The sequence below is a fragment of the Lepidochelys kempii genome, chromosome 1 (genome assembly GCF_965140285.1).
Source record: "Lepidochelys kempii isolate rLepKem1 chromosome 1, rLepKem1.hap1, whole genome shotgun sequence".
Classification (NCBI taxonomy): Eukaryota; Metazoa; Chordata; order Testudines; family Cheloniidae; genus Lepidochelys; species Lepidochelys kempii.
In genome coordinates, this window is record NC_136380.1 from 303,196,825 (window position 1) to 303,219,950 (window position 23,126).

A 23,126-nucleotide genomic window follows, 5' to 3' on the forward strand; every position below is an offset into this window, starting at 1 on the left:
AGAAAATTTAAATGGATTTTAAGTTACAAGTCATCAAAAAGTTACCATGATTTGAAACTTTTATTTGTATCTAACCTTTGTCTCCTTCTATCTCAAAAACTACTTCTGATTAGGAGTACTTGTGGCACCTTAGAGACTAACCAATTTATCTGAGCATGAGCTTTCTGATTAGTGCTTCAAACTTTCAGTATAGTTTCATCTCCTGAAAATTCAAACTATATTTGAAGAAAACAGACTATAATTAGGAAAAGTTGTTAACAATTTGGATCACTTTTGGCCCAATAAATTGAATGGGTGCTGTTGGTACTCAGTACCTAAGAAAAATCAGGCTACTTATTGAGGAGCATAAGGAAAAAATCCTGATAACACTAACTTCAATTGGATTGTTCACATGATGAACTTCACTCACACCTATAATGTTTGCAGACTGAAGCTATAATAAGGATTTAGATACACAATATTAAGGACCCAAGACTGAACATTTTGGTCTAGTTTAAAAAGATTATTTTTTAATAATCTAATCTAAAGTGACATTAGTAGGAAGAGGTAAGGAAATTAGATTTTTAAAGCAGATATGAATTTTAACCTAGCAATGCACCTTTAGAGACAATTTGCACCAGGGAATCTGAGTACATTTAAATAGAGTTTAAATTCTTTGAATTTATATACAAAATATGTATCACCAAAGTTTCTCAACTGGAAGAACAGATAAAGCATTTGGTACATCAGACAGGAGGCAACAAGTTCATGTATTAAAGGCTGAAGGCTAAAATATGAAAGTCTAGATCAGGGGTGGCCAACCTGAGCCTGAGAAGGTGCCAGAATTTACCAATGTACATTGCCGAAGAGCCACAGTAATATGTCAGCAGTCCCGCATCAGCTCCCCCACTCCAGCCCCCAGCACCTCCCTCTCCCCATCATCTGTCGTTTTGCATGTACAGGAGGCTCTGGGGGGTAGGATGGAGGAAAGAAGGCACAGCACATTTGGGGGAAGGGGTGGAGTGAGGGCAGGGCCTGTGGCAGAGCCAGGGGTTGAGCAGTGAGCACCCCCCAGCACATTGGAAAGTTGGCGCCTGTAGCTCCAGCCCCGGAGTCGGTGCCTGTACAAGGATCCGCGTATTAACTTCTGAAGAGCCACAGGTTGGCCACCCCTGGTCTAGATCTTATTTTGGAAGTAGTTCTCCCCTGACAGCATGGTTTTACTTGACTTCTGAAATATGCATATTCGTTGTATGAGAATTTACAGCAATTTAAACTAGACTAACTAGACTCTATTTAATGCTTTGTTAGATATGATCAAAGCCACCAAAGTAATTTTATCTGCCCTTTTTACAAGCATATTTCAGTCAGAAAAAGTGGCATCCATCTTCTTCTTAAACAGGTTTTACATTCAGGATTTACATTAAGGATGCAAGTAATCTATCATGGAGAAAGCCAATTCCCTTACAACCTAGCTGTGGGTGCAGAGTGGATACAATTTCAAGCCAAGAAAAAATGTGTGATAAAGACGAAGAAACTTTACTGTAACTTCTGAATAAATGTACAGACTGACTCAAACCAGACACTCAAAAGTGTTTAATTTGTGGCAACTTTATAACAAAACAAATCCTGTCTTTTGCTCACTTCTATAGGACAATCAGCAATCCAGGCTGTTATCTGAGTAGCATTTCCTTTTAATGCTTTAATGATTACTATCAACATATAGAGTCACCATACCCTAACTTAGAGAAGGGTTGCATTTGAAATCAAGAATTTCTAGTGACCATATAAATCACGAGTGTGAAGCTCAAGTGGCTGTAAACAAGACTTACTATAGCTACAAATCTGAGCATATTTTACTTTATAATATTTGCTTGATTCTATTCAATATTTTAATTTCTTACTGTCTTCATGCAACTGGATCAATTTCTACCAAAAAAATTCTGCTCAGATGCTTGATTTAGAATATTTTAAAATAAATTTTGCTGCAAATAGCAATTTCTTCCTCCACTCATGTATTTATTTCATCCATTTGTAAGGTGCCTGATGCAGAGTCCAAAGTGCATCCAATAAAAAGAAACAAATCCAATAAGAACCACCACCAGCTAGAATATGTGGCTATAAGTCCAAATCTTACATCTCCCATTTCTTTGGTCAACTAAACTCCAATTAGTCTTATCAGAAGGTGGCAGTTTATTATTAGTCATGAAGATGTGTAGCCAGAAGAGGTGTTCTTCTAAAATAGTGAATGTCAAGTGATACTCAAGAGTATATGGGATATCATAGCTGTCTGCAGATTCCTATCTTTGATAGATGGTAAAAATGCATTTGTAATCTGTTACTTCCAGAGAAAAACTACATTAAGGATGGAGTTAAGGTTCAGAGTATATATTGTAAGTACAAATTTACAGGGATAGAATCATCTCTAAAACAAAGAAGATAAATCCACAAAATTCAGTGTCAGGTTCATCTTATAAAAACCAGAAACCTACTGTGTATACACACTAGTTTGGTGCAAAGTGGTGTGACTGACCCAGTAAATTATACCTCTTTTAGTCCCACTTTGCTCCAGTGTAGCATATCTGATTTTTGGATTTGCACTAGTGAAAATTTCCCTAATTTAGATAAGCCCTAAATGTAAATTAGGAAAAAGTATTCCTTACTTTTTCACATTTTCAAAGCCCGCATGAATGACTTTCCTACATTTCAGCATGATCATGTGGGGGTATAGATAATTCAGAAGAGACGGTACTGTGGACCTAACCAAAAGAGAGCAACTTAAGTCTTTCTGACCCTCCTATACATACAAGTGCTAACCCCTCACACGTATGTCAAGATCAGCCAACATCAGAGCTAGACACCAAGCTGTGGAAGAGACCTATGGATACGTAGCAGCATCTGACTCCTTCGGCAAGTTTCACAGGCAGTTAAACTGACAGCTCCAGTGACACAGACCAGGCTTTAGAGCCCGATTCTTGCCTTTTGAATTCACTCAGTGAACATGACCTCCCAGGCAGTTTTATTGCTCATATCTATGCATGACCAACTAACAGTTTTTTATACACCACTGTGCTACTTCCAAGCTTCCAACAATGAAGAAACATTGTTAGTGAGCTAATAAATACAGCAAGCCTCCCTTAAAGATGTCATTACAGCACAAGTGTTACTGTGCTACAGTGTTACTGGTGTGCTACATCATTGTTCAAGCCCCCAGAAGATACTACTTTCTCTACTATATCTGAATGTTAACATTTCATTGTTGTCATGAATCCGCTCCAGAGGTCAGAGGATGGTACAGATTAGAGGAGCTAATGACTGTCTGTTCCATCTGTCACAAAACATCACTGTCGGATAAACTATACACAATTATATTATCAAATACCCTTCAGCTTTTCAGCTTATACAGCTGGATGCATTCAAAAAAAGTTCTATCAGGCTGGAAAATCAAGCTACACACCATGGTTTACCTAGATCTCACAATGGGAAACTGATCATGAAAGTGATTCATGACAAATACTGATTGCTCCTTTTCTTTGTGTGGCTTTATACTATCTCTGTGAGAAAAAACTGGAGGTGTGCCAACATGCAAACCATTCATGGGTAACCTAGGAGGAACTTCCTCTCAAGAAAATTCAAATCCACTGAAAAATGTTGTCATGGCTTTTATATCCTTTATTCTTTCTATATTTTATTTTTTATCATGTTTCCTCTCTATTTTTTGTAAAAGCAGCACTCTCTCTGTGTTGGTCTTTATTGTAACATGAAGACAGAGCTTCCCTACAGAAGGTCCTATGGCACAAATTGACACAGGTGTAAAAAATTAATTGGCAATGACTTCCAAGAAAAAAAGAGCTTTAAAAACTGAAAAAATACTTAAGGTATATCTATACCACGTGCTACAGCAGCCCAGCTGCGGCACTGCAGCTACACCACCATGTACACATGCTTTAGCAACAGAAGGGGTTTTTCTGTTGCTGTAGGAAGTCCACTCCCTCAAGAGATGGTAGCTAGGTTGATGGAAAAATTCTTCTATCGACCTAGCATGTCTACACTGGAGCTTACATCAGCTTAACTACATTTCTCAGGGATGTGGATTTTTTACATCCCTGAGTGATGTAGCTAGGTTGACCTAAGTTTTAAGTGTAGATTAGACCTCAGTGTTACAGGGATCCAAATTCTGCACCAAAAATTCTGCTCCCCACCTCAACACAGCAATTTCAATAGCCTACTTCCATTACACTAATGGATGCCATCAAACAGTTCTTTGATCTATAATTAGAGAGGTGCTGGAAGATAACTTTCTGCTAAAACAGATGGCAGAGGTATCACGTGTTCCCATTTCCCCCCTTCCAATTCTCCCCAAAATCAAGAGGGTTCTGGCCACTAATGCCTAGAACACTCCCTGAAATTTTGTAATTGATTGGATGCGGCATTCAAAAGTTATCCACACAAATGCCACCAATTTGAGCATATGTAGGGCTTCGCAAGCTCGGCCAACAAAACCTGTATTAAATGCTTCATAAATAATGTTGAACAAAATCATCTTCCCAGGGCATTATGAATTGAATTAGATCAGATTACCACTTTATTCTAAGACTTCTGAATTCATTAAGTTTCATATAGCTTCTTGATGAACTCTGAACATTCCATTTAATTACATATATTTCGCTTTGTTATTGCTATCATAAGCCTTTTATTTTTCATTTTTACTGTGGTTATTAAAACTATAAATTCATAAGTACTCTCAAATCTGTAGATGACTAAGCAACAAGGAATTCAATTTATTTGAAAGCTTGATGGGTTAACTTTAGCCATTTGTGTTTTACACCTCCTGCTCTTAGAACTAGAATGCTCACATGTACATGTGTAGCTGTCACATATGAAACTTCTGAGTTTTAATAATAGTATGGTACGATTTCATAGGAATAAAGCAATAATTATCTACTTGTAGGTTCTATCAATGAAAAAAGTATTATCAAAAGCTCCAAATGCTGGTTACCTGCTAGTGCCCATTCACCAGTGCCATGGGAGTGACCACTATAATATAAAACATAGGTATCATGTCTGGGTCCATCTGCAGTCCGAAGTTCAAGAAAAGATTTCAGCTTAGAATGAAGTGTATCAAAAGAAAGTCCACTTGTAGAATAGTCACAGCCATATGTTTCAATCATGTGATATGCAAAAAACCTCTGGATGGTATTAAGCATGCCTGTAGACCTCAAATTTAACTCTTGCACATGCTCAGGTGGAAGAAGCGTGGGTTGACCATCAGGACTAAACAGAAGAAAAAATATTTAGTTATGTTTTATTACTGTATTCATCACATACTTGTAGCAACTGGTGAAATCAGTTCTCTTTGTGTGGAATATTTTTGTTCACTATTGATATTTAAGTGTTTAACTACTTTGATGAAATACTCACTGCAAGGCTTGAAATCTAAATGCTAGATTGCAAACTGCATATAAATGTGATTTCGTAAATCATTAGGCTTATATGTCAGTAAATAACACATCACAAAAGGGACTCAGATTCTGTCTCCCAAGCCAGGAAGCGTTGGGAGCACTCCAGAGGCTGTGCTCAGCCTCCAGGTGGGAAAAAGCATCAGTCATCACTTTCCAGCAATGCCTTTCAACCACTTCCATAACTGGAATTGGAGGGCTTGAGAGAGCTGTATCAAATCTTTTCACTTGAGTAAGACTGTAGGGATGCACAGACTCTGCAGGGTGCAAATGTGAGGTGTTCTGTTCCAGAAGACCCTTGCCATAACAAAACAAGCGAAAGAAAAGTGTTTTTGGTGCACATTTTTCCCATTGCTTTTGTTTGAAATAAGTCTTTTATATAATATTATACCAGTTTCTTTTTTTATGACCAAACTGCTTTGGTTCTACATCTCCTCACTCTTATAGGACCTAAATAGGTTTACATTGCACTGATACAATTGTATTACAGTAAATACAATATTAATATTGCCTATACTTTATCTGAACAATTAGAGAATGGGCTTATTAACTGAACTTCATTATTATTATTATGAAAGGGTAACATTGCCAGTGCCTCACACTGTTTTTCTCGACCTTACTACCATTTCTCCATGGAGAAACCAAACTGCCAGTGACAGAATAATTTAGCACAATGCAGGAATTGGATTATCATCTAGGACAAGAAAGATAATATTATTTATACTATAACATAAGCTTATTAAACCTGCTTTTTTAAGCCCTCACAAAAATGGACCAAGTGGGATATTATGCCCTCAGTTTGGTGGCTGCAGAATGTGGGCAGCTAAGGACATTACAAGAACACAGCTCAGGAAGTTGATGTGACACCAATAATTTTATTGTGGATAAGATATAAACCCTTCTGCATTCTAAATGGAAAAGATGCAACAATGTACAAGAAGGACAAATTCACTCCTATCACGATCATTCTGTCACAGGTGCTCTAGCAGTTTTAACTCGCTTACTGTCCTGGCAATTCTCTTGGTGTTAAAGTTTTCACTTGGGAAGAGAGGACTAAACCACTGGACCATCTCTTTCATCTAGACAGAACAATTGTCATTTAATCCTCTGTGGTTTCATCACTAAGCCCACAGACCTGTGCATCTCTACTGGCCATAAGTGGCATCCACGGAGAAATATCTTTCTTTCAAGCTACCACTCAGCCCCCACAGTCTCATGAGTTTCTCAGACTGCAGCTGCCTCAGAACACCACCTTGGAAAGGAGTCTTCCAAACCACAATGGGGGAAGCAGCATAAGTCACTCCACTTCTGAAACTAGGCAACCACTTGTCCCTTCCAAACTCTCAACCCAGGGGCTTCTGTGGAGTCAGAGGAAGGGTAGATCATTTTCCCCACCCCGAGCAATAATCCATGGATGCAAACTCCCTTTATACAGTTAAGCAAATGGGGGAGCATACTTCCGAGAATTTTTTTTTAAATGGGTAAACACTTCCATTAAAAACATATTTATGTTATTACTATATATATATATATATATACACACACACACACACACATATTATATATATCTCAACAGAAATAACCAGATGAACAGTGGAAATCTTAATCTGTTCAAGGCTACAGCATTTTCAAATGATTTACATGGTATCTAACAACTGAACATCAGCACACAATCTTTTTTTTCCCTCCTCTGGCTCCCCCTTTACCCCTGTCCTCTCCCCCCCAAAAAAAACCCAGATCTTTTCATTGCCCATTAAATCCACAGTCATAGCAAGCTGGACATTTTCATACAAATTCCAATTTGCAATCCCATTTCCATGGACACTCAGGAAGATATGAATTTCATGAGTTCTCGTGTCACTTACAAGATAATGCTCTTATGAAGGATTTAAATTATAAGAATAAAAATGGAATTAAAACAGGATGTTTCAACTTTAGAAGCTATTTTTTGTAGCTGGATGAGCTGGTAAACGATTAGTATCAAAGAAAATAATTTTTACTGCAACCTTTATTTTGAAAATAGGAATTGCTGTAAATACATAGATAACATGTAGTTTATAAGTAATCCAAAATCATTCTCACATCTACATATTTTTAGTACTGCCACTCAGTTAAATCATTCTAATACAGTTTATAAAACTGTTCTGAGCATGAGTTCATTGCCTGCTTAGATTATTAAATCACTTTACATAAAATATCTGCACTGACTCCAGAATCTAAGGCCCTGATCCTGAAACATACAACACATGGAATCAGCAGTTTCTTTCATGCAGTACATTGCAGGACTGGGGTTTAGCATATTTATTGGCTTGTTAAAAGCAAGTCAAATGTATACAGAATTTGAAGTTGTATTGTAAATACAATATTATTATTGTATTGTATTGTATAAATAATTAAAATTATTTTTGAAAGGTGAGGATAGGTAAGGAGAATGCTCATTCAAACACAGCCATCAAATATCAAAACTAGTATTTAATAGTTGAAAAAGAAAAACTACACCACTGAATTGCCTCTCGTGTAACAGCTGCACTAATTCCAATATGAAGTTGCAATGTGCGTACATTTACCATGGTAACTATACCTGCAGAAATTGGTGGGAATCACAACAGCATATCCAACACATGTTCCTCCCAAGCAGTTCCCCAGTTCATGGAAAAGCCCATGAGCCATGGACTCCAGAGGTAAAACAATCAGAAACACACTCATGAAGATCCCATTCTTTGGCTAAAAAGAAAATAGATATATTTATGTCTGATGATAGCCATTTGCAAATTCAATGAAAAAAGTTATGTTCAGATTTCAGTTATGATTTATTTTTTTAAACTCAGTGATTTGTGAAAATTATTTGAGCAAATCTAATTTGGTGCTGAAACATGAGGTGCAAATTATTATATGTTACAGATAACCAAAGATAAACCTAATTACACAGTGTAGCATTCTAAAAACAGACTTCGGGCCAATTTTATTGGTAGCATAAGCAGGAGCAACTCCACAGAAATATATGCATTTGTACCATTTAGGTGACCACTGATTTTGACCCTAAAGCCCTGATCCTGCAAATACTTAGATACATGCTTAGCTCTAAGCTCTTGACTACTGCCACTGACTTCCATGGGGCTAATCACGTGTGGTAAGTTAAGCATGCGTATAAGTGTTTGCAGGATTTGGGACCTAGGTAAACATGATGGAGAATATTAGATACCAAATATTAGATGACAGTACACTGTATCATGTAATAGAAATACAAAATTCAACTATTATTTTTCTTCTTCCTTGCATTAATCCCACAAATGGGGTCTGCTCTATAAATCCACTCCTTCCAAAGTGCTCTGTTCCATGCCATTTTCTCTATCACAACACATGCTAATTTCTTCCTTTATGACATCCCACTACTTCTTCCTGGGTCAGCCTATTTATCTGTTTCCTTCAGTCTTGATCTGTTGGACTCTCTTACATGCATAGCTGGCTGGACTGTGCTTAACGTGCCAAACCCATAAAAATTCAACTATTCATCAGCCTATTTCATTGATATTTTAAAAGCTCCTTTGGTATTAATATCTCAGTATCATACTCTACCATATGACTGTACTAAACAGAAGATTTATGGGTACTTTCAAAGCACTTTACTTGAAAATGATAATTATTTATCAGATGCAGAAAAGCAGTATCTGGCTCTTAAAACTCACTGGAATCTTATGGCACCCACACTCCAGATATTCACAGCATTCATGCATAGAATATCAGGGTTGGAAGGGATCTCAGGAGGTCATCTAGTTATATCCAGAAGGTGGTTTTATGCCTTTTAGGGGCTGAGGACAGCCCCTGCACATATTACTTCAATCATATACATTATTTTAAAATATGTGTGTTCCCATATTCATCAGAAACTTCACCTTGATATTTCAAAAGTTAAGCAACAGCTGTTAGCATAAATAAATCGACACTGGTTCCTGAAAATTGAGGTTTCTGAGATAAAGAAATCTCTACATGTTTTGTGTAATTGTTTAAATATGATGTAGACTGAGTTTAATGAGGTAGTAAGTGCTTTTGCAAAGTAAGAGTCAGCATGCAATACACAGCCATTATAAGCAATTTGAAATCTATCATTATTTTTCAGTATGTCAGTGGAGTGACAAGCTGTGGCCTTCTACTATCAGGTAGCCAAAATGTATGTGTGAAACACCTCCTAAGCGTGACAGCATATAAGACATAAAATTATTCACTCCCCACTGCGTAATACTGCAATACTAGTTATTTAATAACGGACCAGGATATTCCATTACTAACTGATCTTTCAAGTAATCAGTTGGGACCGTGATCTCTCAGCTTAACAAAGATTTCAGATAATACTATGCGTAGTTTGGAAGATAAGGTTTTAAGACAGTTATTTGTAACGTAACACCGATTAGGCCTGTTCACCATTTATGCACTCTCCTTGGATCTGTCTAAGCCAGAACTGTCTTTCAGAACTGCACTTCTACTGAATTTATTTTTTTTACATAATTTGTTATTTTTGTATTATTTAAAACTTAACATTTTAAAAATTATTTTTGCCTTACAGTAAACACTCTTTCTTCCAAAAGGCAACATCTGGTGGTTTCTAACAGATCATAATGTAGCAATTTTATTTTATGTGGATTTCTATTCAAGCAATTCAGTACATGCTTTGACATTGAAAAAACAACACTTTTTTAAAACACATCCCTCCCCACTTCTTCAAAACACCAAAAAACATGCACTATTGTAGTGTTTTGGGAGGCAGTGATCCAATGGAGAATTGACAATTTACCATCCTGCTTCCCAGTGCACATCTCTGGCAATATTAATTAAGACTCTTAGGCCACAATCATGCAAACACTTACACATATGCTTACCTTTACTATCATGAGTAGTCCCATCAAAATCAAGTTAAACACATGTGTAAATGTTTGCACAATCAGGGGCTTACATAGGAATTATTATTATTTATGTTACTGTGGACCTAAAAGCCTGGTCAAGAACCAGGACCTCATCATGCTAGGTGCTGTACAAACACAAACCAAAAAGATGATCCTTGCTGTATTGGATCAGACAAGTGATCTATTCTGTCCTATATCCTGTTTTTAACAGTAGCCAGTACCTGATTCTTCAGAGGAAAGGGTAAGAAACCCTTAGGGAACTATTATGAAATAACCTGACTATAGGAGAAGATTCTTTCTCACTCCCATCAGTTTGTGGTCAGCTTATGCTCTGACGCACAAAGGTATGTATTATCCCCTTAAAAAGATATATGTAAGAAATCTATTTATCCTATATAATGTAATCAAGAATATTCTCATTATCCATTTAAATGTCTAATCCACTTCTGAATTCTATCTGTGTAAAAGTACTGAGATCTACGGATGAAAAGTTTCACGTAAGTGCTAAGTGGTATTATTACTACTACTTTCTTCATTTCAATGATGTTCCACGGCAATACCTTCCACAGGTTAATTATACCTGGTATAAGAAAGTATTTCCTTTTCTCAGTTTTACAGCCTTCCTTTTTTATTATGAGAAGGGGTGAATGTGACCGCTTGAGTTATCTTTTCTATATTAATCATTATTTTGTAAGCCCATATCATGTCCTCCCTTATTCTTCTCCTCTTGAAATGTAACAATCCCAGTCTTTTCACTCTGTCTTTAAATGGAAGCCTTTCCATGCCTGACCATTTTCATTACTCATCTCTGAACTCTTTTTGTTTCTGCTATACCACTGGGATTCAGAATGTTGATTTATACTATGCATTACAACAATGCCAGTAGTATTTTCCTTTCCATTCCTTAACCATCCTAACAATGTTTGCCTTTCCAATCCCAGCTGCAGCAAGCAGAGATTTTTCACTGAACTGTACAACTTGCCAGCTCTTCCTAGAAGCAATCACTTAAGGTATCACAAAATTGCTTCTCTAAACCTTACATCATATGACATTTGACTAGTATCCATGCAAGTTGCAACAGTCACTCATTATTACTGGCTTATTAGATTTGGGTTATTCCTTTGATTTCCCTCAACACTGTGCATTCAAAGCTGATCAAAGGCCTGATAACCCTATTGGTATGCTATTTGAAATTTGTATCCTGTCATAAATATAAAGGGAAGGGTAAACCCCTTTGAAATCCCTCCTGGCCAGGGGAAAGCTCCTCTCACCTGTAAAGGGTTAAGAAGCTAAAGGTAACCTCGCTGGCACCTGACCAAAATGACCAATCAGGAGACAAGATACTTTCAAAAGCTGGGAGGAGGGAGAGAAACAAAGGGTCTGTGTGTCTGTCTACAGTCTGTCTTTGTCGGGGATAGACCAGGAATGGAGTCTTAGAACTTTTAGTAAGTAATCTAGCTAGGTATGTTAGATTATGATTTCTTTAAATGGCTGAGAAAAGAATTGTGCTGAATAGAATAACTATTTCTGTCTGTGTATCTTTTTTGTAACTTAAGGTTTTGCCTAGAGGGGTTCTCTATGTTTTTGATTCTAATTACCCTGTAAGGTATCTACCATCCTGATTTTACAGGGGGGATTTCTTTATTTCTATTTACTACTATTTTTATTAAAAGTCTTCTTGTAAGAAAACTGAATGCTTTTTCATTGTTCTCAGATCCAAGGGTTTGGGTCTGTGGTCACCTATGCAAATTGGTGAGGCTTTTTATCCAACATTTCCCAGGAAAGGGGGGGGTGCAAGTGTTGGGAGGATTGTTCATTGTTCTTAAGATCCAAGGGTCTGGGTCTGTAGTCACATAGGCAAATTGGTGAGGCTTTTTACCAAACCTTGTCCAGGAAGTGGGGTGCAAGGTTTTGGGAAGTATTTTGGGGGGAAAGACGCGTCCAAACAGCTCTTCCCCAGTAACCAGTATTAGTTTGGTGGTGGTAGCGGCCAATCCAAGGACAAAGGGTGGAATATTTTGTACCTTGGGGAAGTTTTGACCTAAGCTGGTAAAGATAAGCTTAGGAGGTTTTTCATGCAGGTCCCCACATCTGTACCCTAGAGTTCAGAGTGGGGGAGGAACCTTGACATATCCTTAAAAATTTTACTGTGAAATTTTTCTCACTGGAATCTATGGATTCTTTCTGGTACAGTGCCACTCCCTACTCTCTATGATCTGATGGCATTTTAATATGTATATATGTGATCATTTGAAAGAACATAAAATAATATCTGATTAGCTTAATAATGACAGTAAAAATCTTAAGACAGGAATACCTTCAATAACATGCAGCTGGTGTGTGTCATTGCATCACTAAATTCAAAAGACTTGATGACTGTGGCACCCAAAAGAACAGATGGCACACATATAAGTGAAGCCAGAAACAATTTATGTTCTTTCATCTGCTCTACCCATTTTCATTGTTTGGAGCGTAGTGGCACAAAGTCTTGCAGCCTAAGCCCTCAGCACATCTATGACCTTGAAGTGCCCATTTTCTTTTAAGTAACTACTCTGGAAGCAAACAGAGTGCAGAGGGAAATCATCAACGGGCATTTTCTCTTGCTGCCCTTCTTTTTTCCCTTGACAGTCTCTCCTGAACATTTAGGATGCATATAATTTGTGTGCGCTCATTTCAAGCAATGAGCAAACTGGGTAAAAATTCCCATTTGCTTTTTTCCTGAGTAACTGTTGATATGTTAGACAATAAGACATTTGCGATGTTTCCTAACAACATGATCTTTCTACTTCAAAATATTCTAAAACTTTTCAGGTGACATTGTTAATGATAAGTAAGGGATATACCTTTGTTAACAGCAAAGATCATTTTACATACAGGGTTGACATTTATTGATGGGACATTCTAGTTCTAAGGGAGCAAGCAATTATTGAAAGTACTCTATGCCAGAGTATTAGCAGGAAAAGGTTGATAAAGATAACAGGAAGAAAGAAGAGTTTGAAAGCATTAACTGAGGGAAATAAGCTAAACAGAAAGTACCGTATATACTCGTTCATTAGCCCGTTCGTTTATAAGCCGACCCCCCAAGATGGATAGGTAAAAATAATAAAAACTGTATGACCCTTTCATAAACCAATCCTATATTTCAGGGGTTGGCAAACTTTGGCTCCCGGCCCGTCAGGATAAGCTGCTGGTGGGTCAGGACATTTTGTTTACCTGAAACGTTCACAGGCACCGAGCCCCTTGGCTCCCTACTGCCGCGGTTCGCCGTTCCCAGCCAATGGGAGCTGCAGGAAGTGGCGTGCCACTTCCTGCAGCTCCCATTGGCTGGGAACGGCGAACCGTGGCGACAGGGAACTGAGGGGCTTCATGCCTGCAGACACTCCAGGTAAACAAAACAACAATGTATTAGATATTCAATTCAATGATTTCATAGAGTTTAAAATCATCAAATTTTGGTGTAGACCCGTTTATAAGCCGACCCCCGCTCTTTGATGCATCACTTTTTTACCAAAAATATTCGGCTTATGAACGAGTATATACGGTATGTCAAAAAGAACTAGGCTGACCATATTTCCCTATGCTGAATACAGGACACCTGATAAAATTACTCATATTCAAGCGAGTTCAACAGCAATCAATCAGAGCTATGCAGTACAAATGTTCAAATTAACATCAAATTGACTGAGCCCCTATTAAAAAGAAATACTGCATAGTTGGATTCTATTTATTTACCTTATCTTTAAGGCTTTAGGGTTCACATTGGGAGAGGTGACACACACACTCTCTTACACTCTCTCACACAGGGGGGTGACCGACCAACCCGACCCTCCCTGCCAGGCACTCTCAGCCCTCCATGCCTGACTGAGTCCCTGGGACAGACCTGCCTCTCCTGGTACCTGGTGCCCCACTTTCCCGAGGCAACATGTGGCAGGGCATGCAGGGTCAAATGCCCCCACTCCCCAGATTCCTGCCAGTGCTCATCAGAACGTGGCCAGCGGCAGCCTTTCGGCACTGCGTGGGAGGGAAGAGACAAGAGCTGCTTCCAGTCGCAGGAGAGGAGGGGGAGGGAGTGATGACCTGGCCAGTGTCTTTGCAGAACTCACCTCTTCTAACCCCCGCCCCCTGCTCCCCAGTGGCTGGAAGCAGCTTGTCCCTTCCTGCCCACACAGTGCCGAAAGATAGCTAACACCTCCAGGCTGCTACCGGCCATGGATGTAACCCAGCCACCTCCTGTCCCCCGGCTACACGGCAGGCAGGACGGGGTTAAGCCCTAAGAATGCACTGTGCACCAGGGCCCAGGGAACCTGACTGCAGGGGCTTCAATGAACCCAGCCAGAGAGGTGGCTCAGCAGGGGAGGGTGCCTAGGGGACAGAGCAACCTTGCACTTCCTGGGGGCAGGACCCAGGGTGGAGGTGTGTGGGGTAGAGAGGGCGCTAAGCCCCTGTCTGGGTGGTGCTGTGGAGCCTGCAGGGCTGGGGCATGAACAGGCTGGAAATTGCTTCCCCACCACTCCACAGTTTAGCTGAAGGGCAAAGAGGCTTCCATGTCCTAGCGCTGTGCAGGGGAGCTTGGCACATACAAGGCTTGGCTCCTCCTGGCCAGTGCCCCAGGTCAGAAGGTCTTGGACTTTTCCGAGGTGCTGACCCAGACAGAGGCAGTGGGGGAAGGAAGGAGCCTGTCAGCCAGACTGTTAGTCAGCTGAACGTTCCGACCAGGGGCTGGTTCTCCGCACAGCACTGGGAGCAGGACGTGCCCTGCCTGCGAGGGGAGCGGGGTATGGAGGAGCAGCAGATCTGGAGGGGGTGAACCAGCAAAGCAGGGAGAGGACAGAGAGACGGGGGAGTACATAAGGGGCTGCGTTGACGAACCAGCAGGGGAAGCAGTCCTGCGTGTTGCAACTTGGCCCCGCAACCAGCTTTGCACACCCATTGTCCATCACTGGACCCCCCCCCCACTCACTGCTGGTGGGCAGGCAGCTGGCAAGCAGGGATCCGGCCAGCAGCAGGACCCACCAGTACTGGTGGGGGGCGGGGAGGGGAGGGAAGGCAGAAAATATGGGACAATTTGCCTATTTTTAAAAAAAAGTTGGGACACCTGAAGGAGGACTTAAATATGGGACTGTCCCTTTAAAAACAGGTCATCTGGTCACCCTACAAAGAACTATACACAGAACTACCTTTAAGGAAAATAAATGCATGGACAGATTAAATAACACCACACAACACAACATGTGACAACACTGGGGACTCAGAAAGATATATGAGCCAAATTCTGCCCTTGGTTACACCCATGCAACCCAGAAGCTAGATTCTGACCCTATATTCCTGGAGAAAAAGAAAAAAAGATAGAGCTTTGCGCTACTGAGTGCATCAAGTAAGAGTTTGGCAAAATGAGGGGGGGGGGAGGAGGAGATCACAATGTGAGGGTAAAAGAGGGTAAGAAACATGAGGGAATGGAAAGGAACCAATGACTGAAAAAGCCAGAGGGAAAGATATATTAAAATACATAATAGGAAGAAAGTGAAGTTGACAATTTAATGCAAAAAACAAAAAAAACCCACCTGTAAATACTTGTATAGACTAGCTTTGCAAACTCAATAACTCAGTCCAAGAGAGTAATGTGTTTTGAAGGGTAAGTTAAAAAATCAAAATATTTTCACGCCAAGCTTTCATGACAGTTTTGCAAGACTGGTAGGAACGAACGAACACGCGCGTGCACACACAAACACACAGTACAACCTAGCTAATTCACACTAGAGAGGGGAAGATATACTGCAAGTTACTGAATTTTGTAAATTAGTAACTTAATAAATACTTAAACAAGAATAATGTATCACCATTTACTTCGTTCCATTAATCTGGAAATCAAAACTTAGCTTTATTTAGACTACCCTGTCAGAGCCTTGTAGTACATGTTGTAAAAATAATTTAGTCTTAGTAATACGAAACTTAACTATAGCACTGTGCACTCAAATCTTCTGAGAAAGAGACATTTTTGCATATGGACTATGAAGTCTGTAGATTAGCTTGCAGGGTGATGCAAGGACTTCCCTTTCTCTGAGGGAGTTTATTTTTGAATCCTGATAATATTAAATTCATCCCTTCTAGGGATAACATTTATCTCAACCCCATAAAAATAATTCTGAATTTCTTGCCTTTGGGAAAGAACAAATGGCGATATCTGGCATATATATTCAAGAGTTTCTAAGAAAAGATTCACCCAGGTGCACGTTTGTCTACAAATTAGTCACGTTTTGTGGGTTGCAGTGAGCGAGATTATCTGGATCACTTACATGCGCTAGTCTGGCCGTGGACCTAAGGACCCAATTATGCACACACTTACTCACACATGTGAAATTACTCATGTAAATAAGTTCTATTAAAGTCACAGGAACTGTGTGAAGTGCGAGTAAAGTTACTCAAGTGTAAGTTTGTGCAGGAACAGACCCTAAAGATTTTATAAGCAAGCTGATCTTCAACAAACTTGCTGCTCCTGGACATAACAGTAGTCAAGAGTCTTTTTTCTTAAACTAGCTGGGAATTCCTTTCAGAAGGAGTCTTTGCTATAGTTTAAACTACTGCAACATGCCCTATCTGAAAGCTGCAGCCTGTTCATCATTTAGTAGTTCACCTCCAAAATGGGGCCAACTATAAACAGCATATTGGGGTTTCCTGTGAAGTGGGAGGATCCGAGAGCTTGAGTTCCAGCCCAAGCCCGCAAGTCTACACAGCAATGAAACAGCCCTGTAGCCCAAGCCCTGCGAGCCAGAGTTGGTTGGCATAGGCCAGCTGTGAGATTTTCTTTGATGTGAAGACATTAGAAATGCATACTTAATGTGCTTATTACAGGATAAGCTCTTCAATCACCGAGAAAAATGGCTTCCCTTTCAAATTTTAACAACCACATGCAATAGTGCTAGATCTCGGATATGCTAGAGTTAATTATCGATAACAGATTATTTTGACAACTCAGTATGTTTCCAAGATTTGAATTTTTAATCTGTACTATTCATTATGTAGCAGCCCAAAAGGCAAACATTGAGACATATCTGTATCAAATGCTAAATTATTAAACAAACTTTCCGTACATTTTTATACGGGAGTTCTATACTGAAATGCAGCATTTTCTAGCTTATATTTACCAAATTTCAAACAAAGTTGCCACTTTTTTATACTGAAACAGATAAAATTGATGCCAAATTATTCTAACTGGCCAACAATATTAAATGCAATTTCATTCGTCATATTAAGTTATCGAAATTATTTTAGTCTTAAAATAATAATTTAAATATATTTTAAGAGTCATTGACAGGGAGGAGTTGAGAATTCCAAGGAAGGAAGGAAGAACATACGCAGAAAATTAAAATGTAACTAAAAAAGAGAATGCATATTGACAGTACTGGCCTTTATCTATGCAAGGATTTCTTTAAAAATGTAAGTGGAAGTTTGTTCTTTTATTTTAAACCTTTTAAAGAGCCTCTCAAATATTTTGACTTCTTAACATCAAACTATAATTTATAAGTAGGACACATTTCACTGATTAAATATTCATCAGTGACTACTTTTACACTGAACTAACGTGTGTACAATGGTACTTGAACGTCAGCTTTAAATACCATAAAGGCCCAAAACCTGTTTGAAAGGCTAAAGGCTAAACACACAACCGGTTAGAAAGAAGGTACCTATCTGCTGTAGCACCTCACTTGCTATATTGCCACTGAGCTTACCTAAACTATATTAAACACAAAGCTATTTTAAAAAAAAAAAAAAAAAAAGGGGCAACACAATATTCCAGCAAAGAGTTCTGAATTGCTGGATCAGGTGTAAGTGGAGTGTTTATACAGGTGTACTTTTGCAGTTTTTTATTACTTTGAAAATGTGTACAACCTCAAAAACTACAGAAATCACTGGGAACTACTGCAATAAAGTGATATTTTATCGTATCTTGCTGTAACACAAATTAGCAAACAGAAGCACGTATTTGACCTCTTGGGAACAGCTCATGCTGATCTATCAAGAAACATTCACACTACAAAGGTAGAAATATTTCTAGTAGGTGATACATGCATTTATAATCTTAGACTAATTTACTGGTTACTTTATCATAAATAAATGACTGGTTATTTCTCCTTGCTCTGATTCATGGCTAGAATCAATTAACTGGATTTTCTAAAAGAGAACATTACTACTTGATTCAATATCTTTCCCTTTGATACTGCAGTTATTCCTTCCTCCCCAACTGAATGGACAAGTACACATTTTTTCTACCAGCTACAAGTGATGTGCATCTGATCAACTGAGCCATACTGAAATAAATACCCTTCAATTTCTACTAACTTCACTAAAAATAAATACAACGATCTTAAGAAAAATAGGCCTGTTTGGTTCTCATGAACCTTCACAAGCACAAAATATTATCAGGATAAAAGTGTAAAGCATGACTCTTAAGAATTACAGGTATCTGAAAATGTGCAACTGCAGAACTGTTGTAATTATTTTCAAGAATAAATACAACATAGATAGCTATCTCAGATTAATTTTGAACACAGAAACTGTTTATAACACTGAAATTAAGAAAACAAGATACTTTAAAGTAGCATTACATTTACCATGTAGCGCTCTCTAAGATTTTAAGAAAGGACAAATGTTGTCTTAGCACTCCACGAAATACACAGATGGCTAAGTGGGAACAGAAAATTATTCAGCAGTGAAGAAAAACTTGTTTTATCATATACTAGTCTATAAAAATTCAAACTCTGGACTGGCCACCTCTAAACTTTGGTGCCTTGCATAATCCTCAATGAAAAAGTTACATTGGTCACCAATGTCTGTGCGGCCGGTGTTATTTATCTCTTCCTAAACACCATCTCATCTTTGTTACTGCATTTCTTTCTCCTCTTTTCTTCTTTAGTTGTCTCTTTAAATTGACACTTTTCCCATTCTCTTTTAAATCCCTTCCCAATCGCTCCCCTACGCCTTTTTTCTCTTCAAAGTCTGCACCTGTAGTTATATACTGATGATTTATGGAAGGAAGTGCTGCAGAGGAAAACTAACCAGGATTCTAGCCAGCTTCCCTCTGCAAACCACAAATGTGCTTGATGCAGAGGAAAACTGATTCTCTGATTAAAAAAAAATTCTGCTTCCCTCTTCATCAAGCATTTCATATGAGTCAGCAGCAAGAGGTAATCTAGGATCACAAGGTCCTTCTGAATAGATGGCAAAGTGATTTTGAAAGCATTGCAGGGGCATTTCTGCATATGTGACTTGCTAGTCATAAGCTCTTTTGGGGTGGGGCTGAAGACATATAAAAAACAGCGGCCATTTTAAGACCACTTTTAAAAATATCTACCTTAAACCAGCTCCCAAATTGCTGTGGTACCAGTAACACTCAGCATGCTTCAGTTTGGGACCTGACTAAATATTTCAGACAAATGTACACTGGCTCAGCCTGCTAAGGAAAAAGGCATGTTCCTCCATTCAGGAAAGTCAAATGGGAAGAAAAAAACAAAACTGAAAAGTTTGTGGGTACTTTAAGGAAATAATTAGAAGATATAGGTTATCTTCAAGTATATCTGCACATGGGGAAGATGCAAGGGATACATTTGCAAAGTAGTTTGTAAGGATTAAGAAGTTTGTCCTCGATTGAGATTAATAAGAGTCATATGGTTAAATTCTTGAAAAATTTATACATAAATGTTATCTTTTACTGGTTTCATTAAAACTACCCCATATAAAAGATGTCCCCAGACCAACGCACCAACATATTTCAATTCGTATTATATGTCTATAGAAATGTGCATGTTGTCTGCTGTGAAAATTCTGGCAATAAAGATAGTGGCTTTGTAAATTAAACAAATTCAGATTTTAAATTTTAATATTTCTTCCAGCCTTTAATTAGTACCTCCTGTCAGTGTAATCATACCAGATTAGGTTAGATTCAGTGGCCTCACTAAGCCATAGTCAGACAGAAAAAAGTGCCAGAGTAAAAGAATTTGCATTTGAAGCCAGCAGTTTCACTTTAAAATTTGAATTGCTCAATTGTGTCTTGGCCCTAGTACAGTATTAGTAGGGCCCTACCAAATTCACAGTCCATTTTGATCAATTTCACAGCCAAAAGGTTTTTAAATTGGTCAATTTCAAGTTTTCAGATGTTTACATGTTCCTAGCTGTTAGGAACATGTGCGTTAGGCCCGGCTGGAAAGGGACAAGACTTCCTCTTCCCCTGCATGGCCCCTGCGGGGAGATCAGACCCAACTCCTGGTATCTCTCTCAGAGGCAGGAAACTCCGCAGCTGTGCTGCCTTAATTGCTGGCTGATTTCCCCCCCCCCCCCCCCGTCCCCGTCCCCGCCTCAAGCAGCCCTGCAGGGGAAGAGGATGTCCTGTCCCTCTCCAGCCCAGCCTGGATTAGCAGCTAGCAGGCCCTGGCTGGGGTGCTCCCAGCAGCACAGAGATCAGACCCATCTCCGGAACCTCCTACGACTGCAGGAAGCTCCGTGGCTGCTGCCTTCAGAGCCCAGCTTTGAAGGCAGAGCAGCCACAGAGCTTCCAGCAGCTGGGGGAGGAACCCGGAAGAGGGTCTCATCTCCCGCGCATGCCCGTTCTCAGGGGAAGAGGAAGTTCTGTCCCATCCCATCCCAGCTGATTAGCAGCTGGAGCCCAGTGAATGGGAGGAGCCCATAGCTGGGGTACCCCCAGCCCTGCCCCTTCCCTCCAATAGCCACATTTCACAGGGGAGGTCTGATTTCACGGTCCATGGTGGATTTTCACGGCCATTAATTTAGCAGGGTCCTAAGTATTAGATATAATAAGTGTTAGAAAACAGTTCTTTAAAATATCAGAGGAGGTAAAGAGATAAATATATTATAAATTTACCTGCCAAGTTACTGCACCCAAAACTGCAGTTGCAAGGAGACTGAAAAATACTAGCTGCTCTGAAATTAAACAAAAATGACGCATTCCTTTAGAAGCCATGACTCGGTCAAGGCTATTATTCTCTGTCCTGTGGGTATAATAGACTTTGTGGCAGTCATTTAATTTTGTATGAAACCCCCAAAGAGTTATAAGAAAAATAATGTGGCAGATCATCCAGAAAATTCCAAAAATGGAAAAACCAGGTATAACAAAATACCAGAGACCCAAGTCACCTAATTTAAATGCTGCTAGAATGAAAAAGATAAGTTCAATTACTCCAATAGAGATGACTGAAAGCCTTCTGCAAATTCTACCACGGTACAAGTAGGGCTTCCATCGTTCAGTAACTGAAAGTCCGCTGAAATAGACATCAAGAAGAGGGTCTGAAATCAGGCAACTAAAGAAACAGCCCAAGGCAAATGGGTTTGTGGGAATGTTCAGGGAAGGAAAAAACAATAAAGATGCCAGAGCTCCAAAAATTGCCAAATTTGGAATTGCCAAGAAAGACTTCATCCGCAAATCAATAATCAGCATGGCCAAAGCCACAAGCAACAAGATGATACTCATGGATTTTTCAACCAGCATAGTTGTGCTGGCAATTGCAAATCCAACCAGCTCCAGAAATTCAACTGTTGTCAGCAGAGTTGGTCGATGATGGACACATCCGCAAATCCTCTCCACCAAAGCACACAATATCCTTATAACTATGGAGGCAAGGAGCAAGTATTTGGTTGTTTCTTCTTTCACGTCATTTTTAAAAGAGGAATTATCAAGAAAACAGAGGAGGCCAAGCAAGAATCCAAACCAAAGATTGGAGAGACTCAAACTTGCTGCTTCCATTGAAAAATAATAATAAAGTATGCTGGCAATTCCAAGAACAAAAAGTCCCAGGATAAATATTACCAGTATTAGTGCATCTGCAGTCTTCTCCCACCTGACATAAAGGCCCAGACATATAGCAACCAATATGCTGATCCTGGCTAAATAGCCAAGGTATCGGACCGATGAATGCATGTTCACTTCTCTATTTGCTTCTTCCAGCCTTGTCATTGCTGCATAGAGACAGTGACTAACACAGTAACGCAGTGATCTACACATGTAAATATGCAATTAGGGGATTTTACCCACTCTACAGAAAGTAACTGTTTGGCTTTCATCCAAGAAATGCAGTGCAGCAATAACCTCCTGCAATGTCATTTCATCAGTAACATTCCTGGATTATAGAAGTCCTGAAAGAAAAATGAATAGAAATGTCAGTGCTAAATTACAAACTTTAAACTTATTTACTAACATATTAGATACTCTCCTGGTCCCAAAGAGTTTACAATCTAAATTAAAAACATACAATAAATATCAACTATATACAATGTGTAAGGTTTTTTTAAGTATATGTTCTATAATTAGTGGATCATTGAAAGTTATTCAAAACCAATATGAACTGAAATTCTCATCAGTCTCATCTCATAAAAACTACTCTGTAATTTGAATAAATTAATGAGGAATATAATGTTAGCTAATCAAACCCTAATTGACAATACAATCTTTCCATGAGTCACCAATACATTTCAGAATATTCTTGTGATATTTCTGTTAAATTCTAACATCTGTTAATGGACAGCTTCTTAATCTTCTTATTCCAGTAAAATATTAAAAATAAAATTTTATTAAACTTGCTAAATCCATAACCCAGATCTGTTGTTTCCAATATGATCACTTCACATTATTTCAGGTAACAAAACTAAATTCCTACTTTTTTATTAAATATTTTTAGTAACCTTTTCAATAATTTATTTATACAGGTACTTAATAGGTTTTCTTGATTACTGAAGTATCTGGACACTTCACAAACATTAGTAAGTTTATCCCCACAACACACTG

The 23,126-nt window shown here is 38.9% G+C and overlaps 1 protein-coding gene across 2 annotated transcripts in view; it reads right to left on the minus strand.

Annotated features, from left to right (window-relative positions):
- TMEM168 (transmembrane protein 168) overlaps positions 1–23,126 on the minus strand; it is a 35,442-nt gene that overhangs the window by 6,047 nt on the left and 6,269 nt on the right. For both annotated transcript variants that reach the window (XM_073328110.1, XM_073328111.2), the window contains exons 2-4: positions 21,210–22,477; positions 8,020–8,162; positions 4,979–5,253 (exon numbers count right to left, since the gene is read on the minus strand). In XM_073328110.1, coding sequence (XP_073184211.1) covers positions 4,979–5,253; positions 8,020–8,162; positions 21,210–22,346 — 1,555 coding nt within the window. In that variant the 5' untranslated portion in view covers positions 22,347–22,477. The remainder of the gene's footprint in view (positions 1–4,978; positions 5,254–8,019; positions 8,163–21,209; positions 22,478–23,126) is intronic.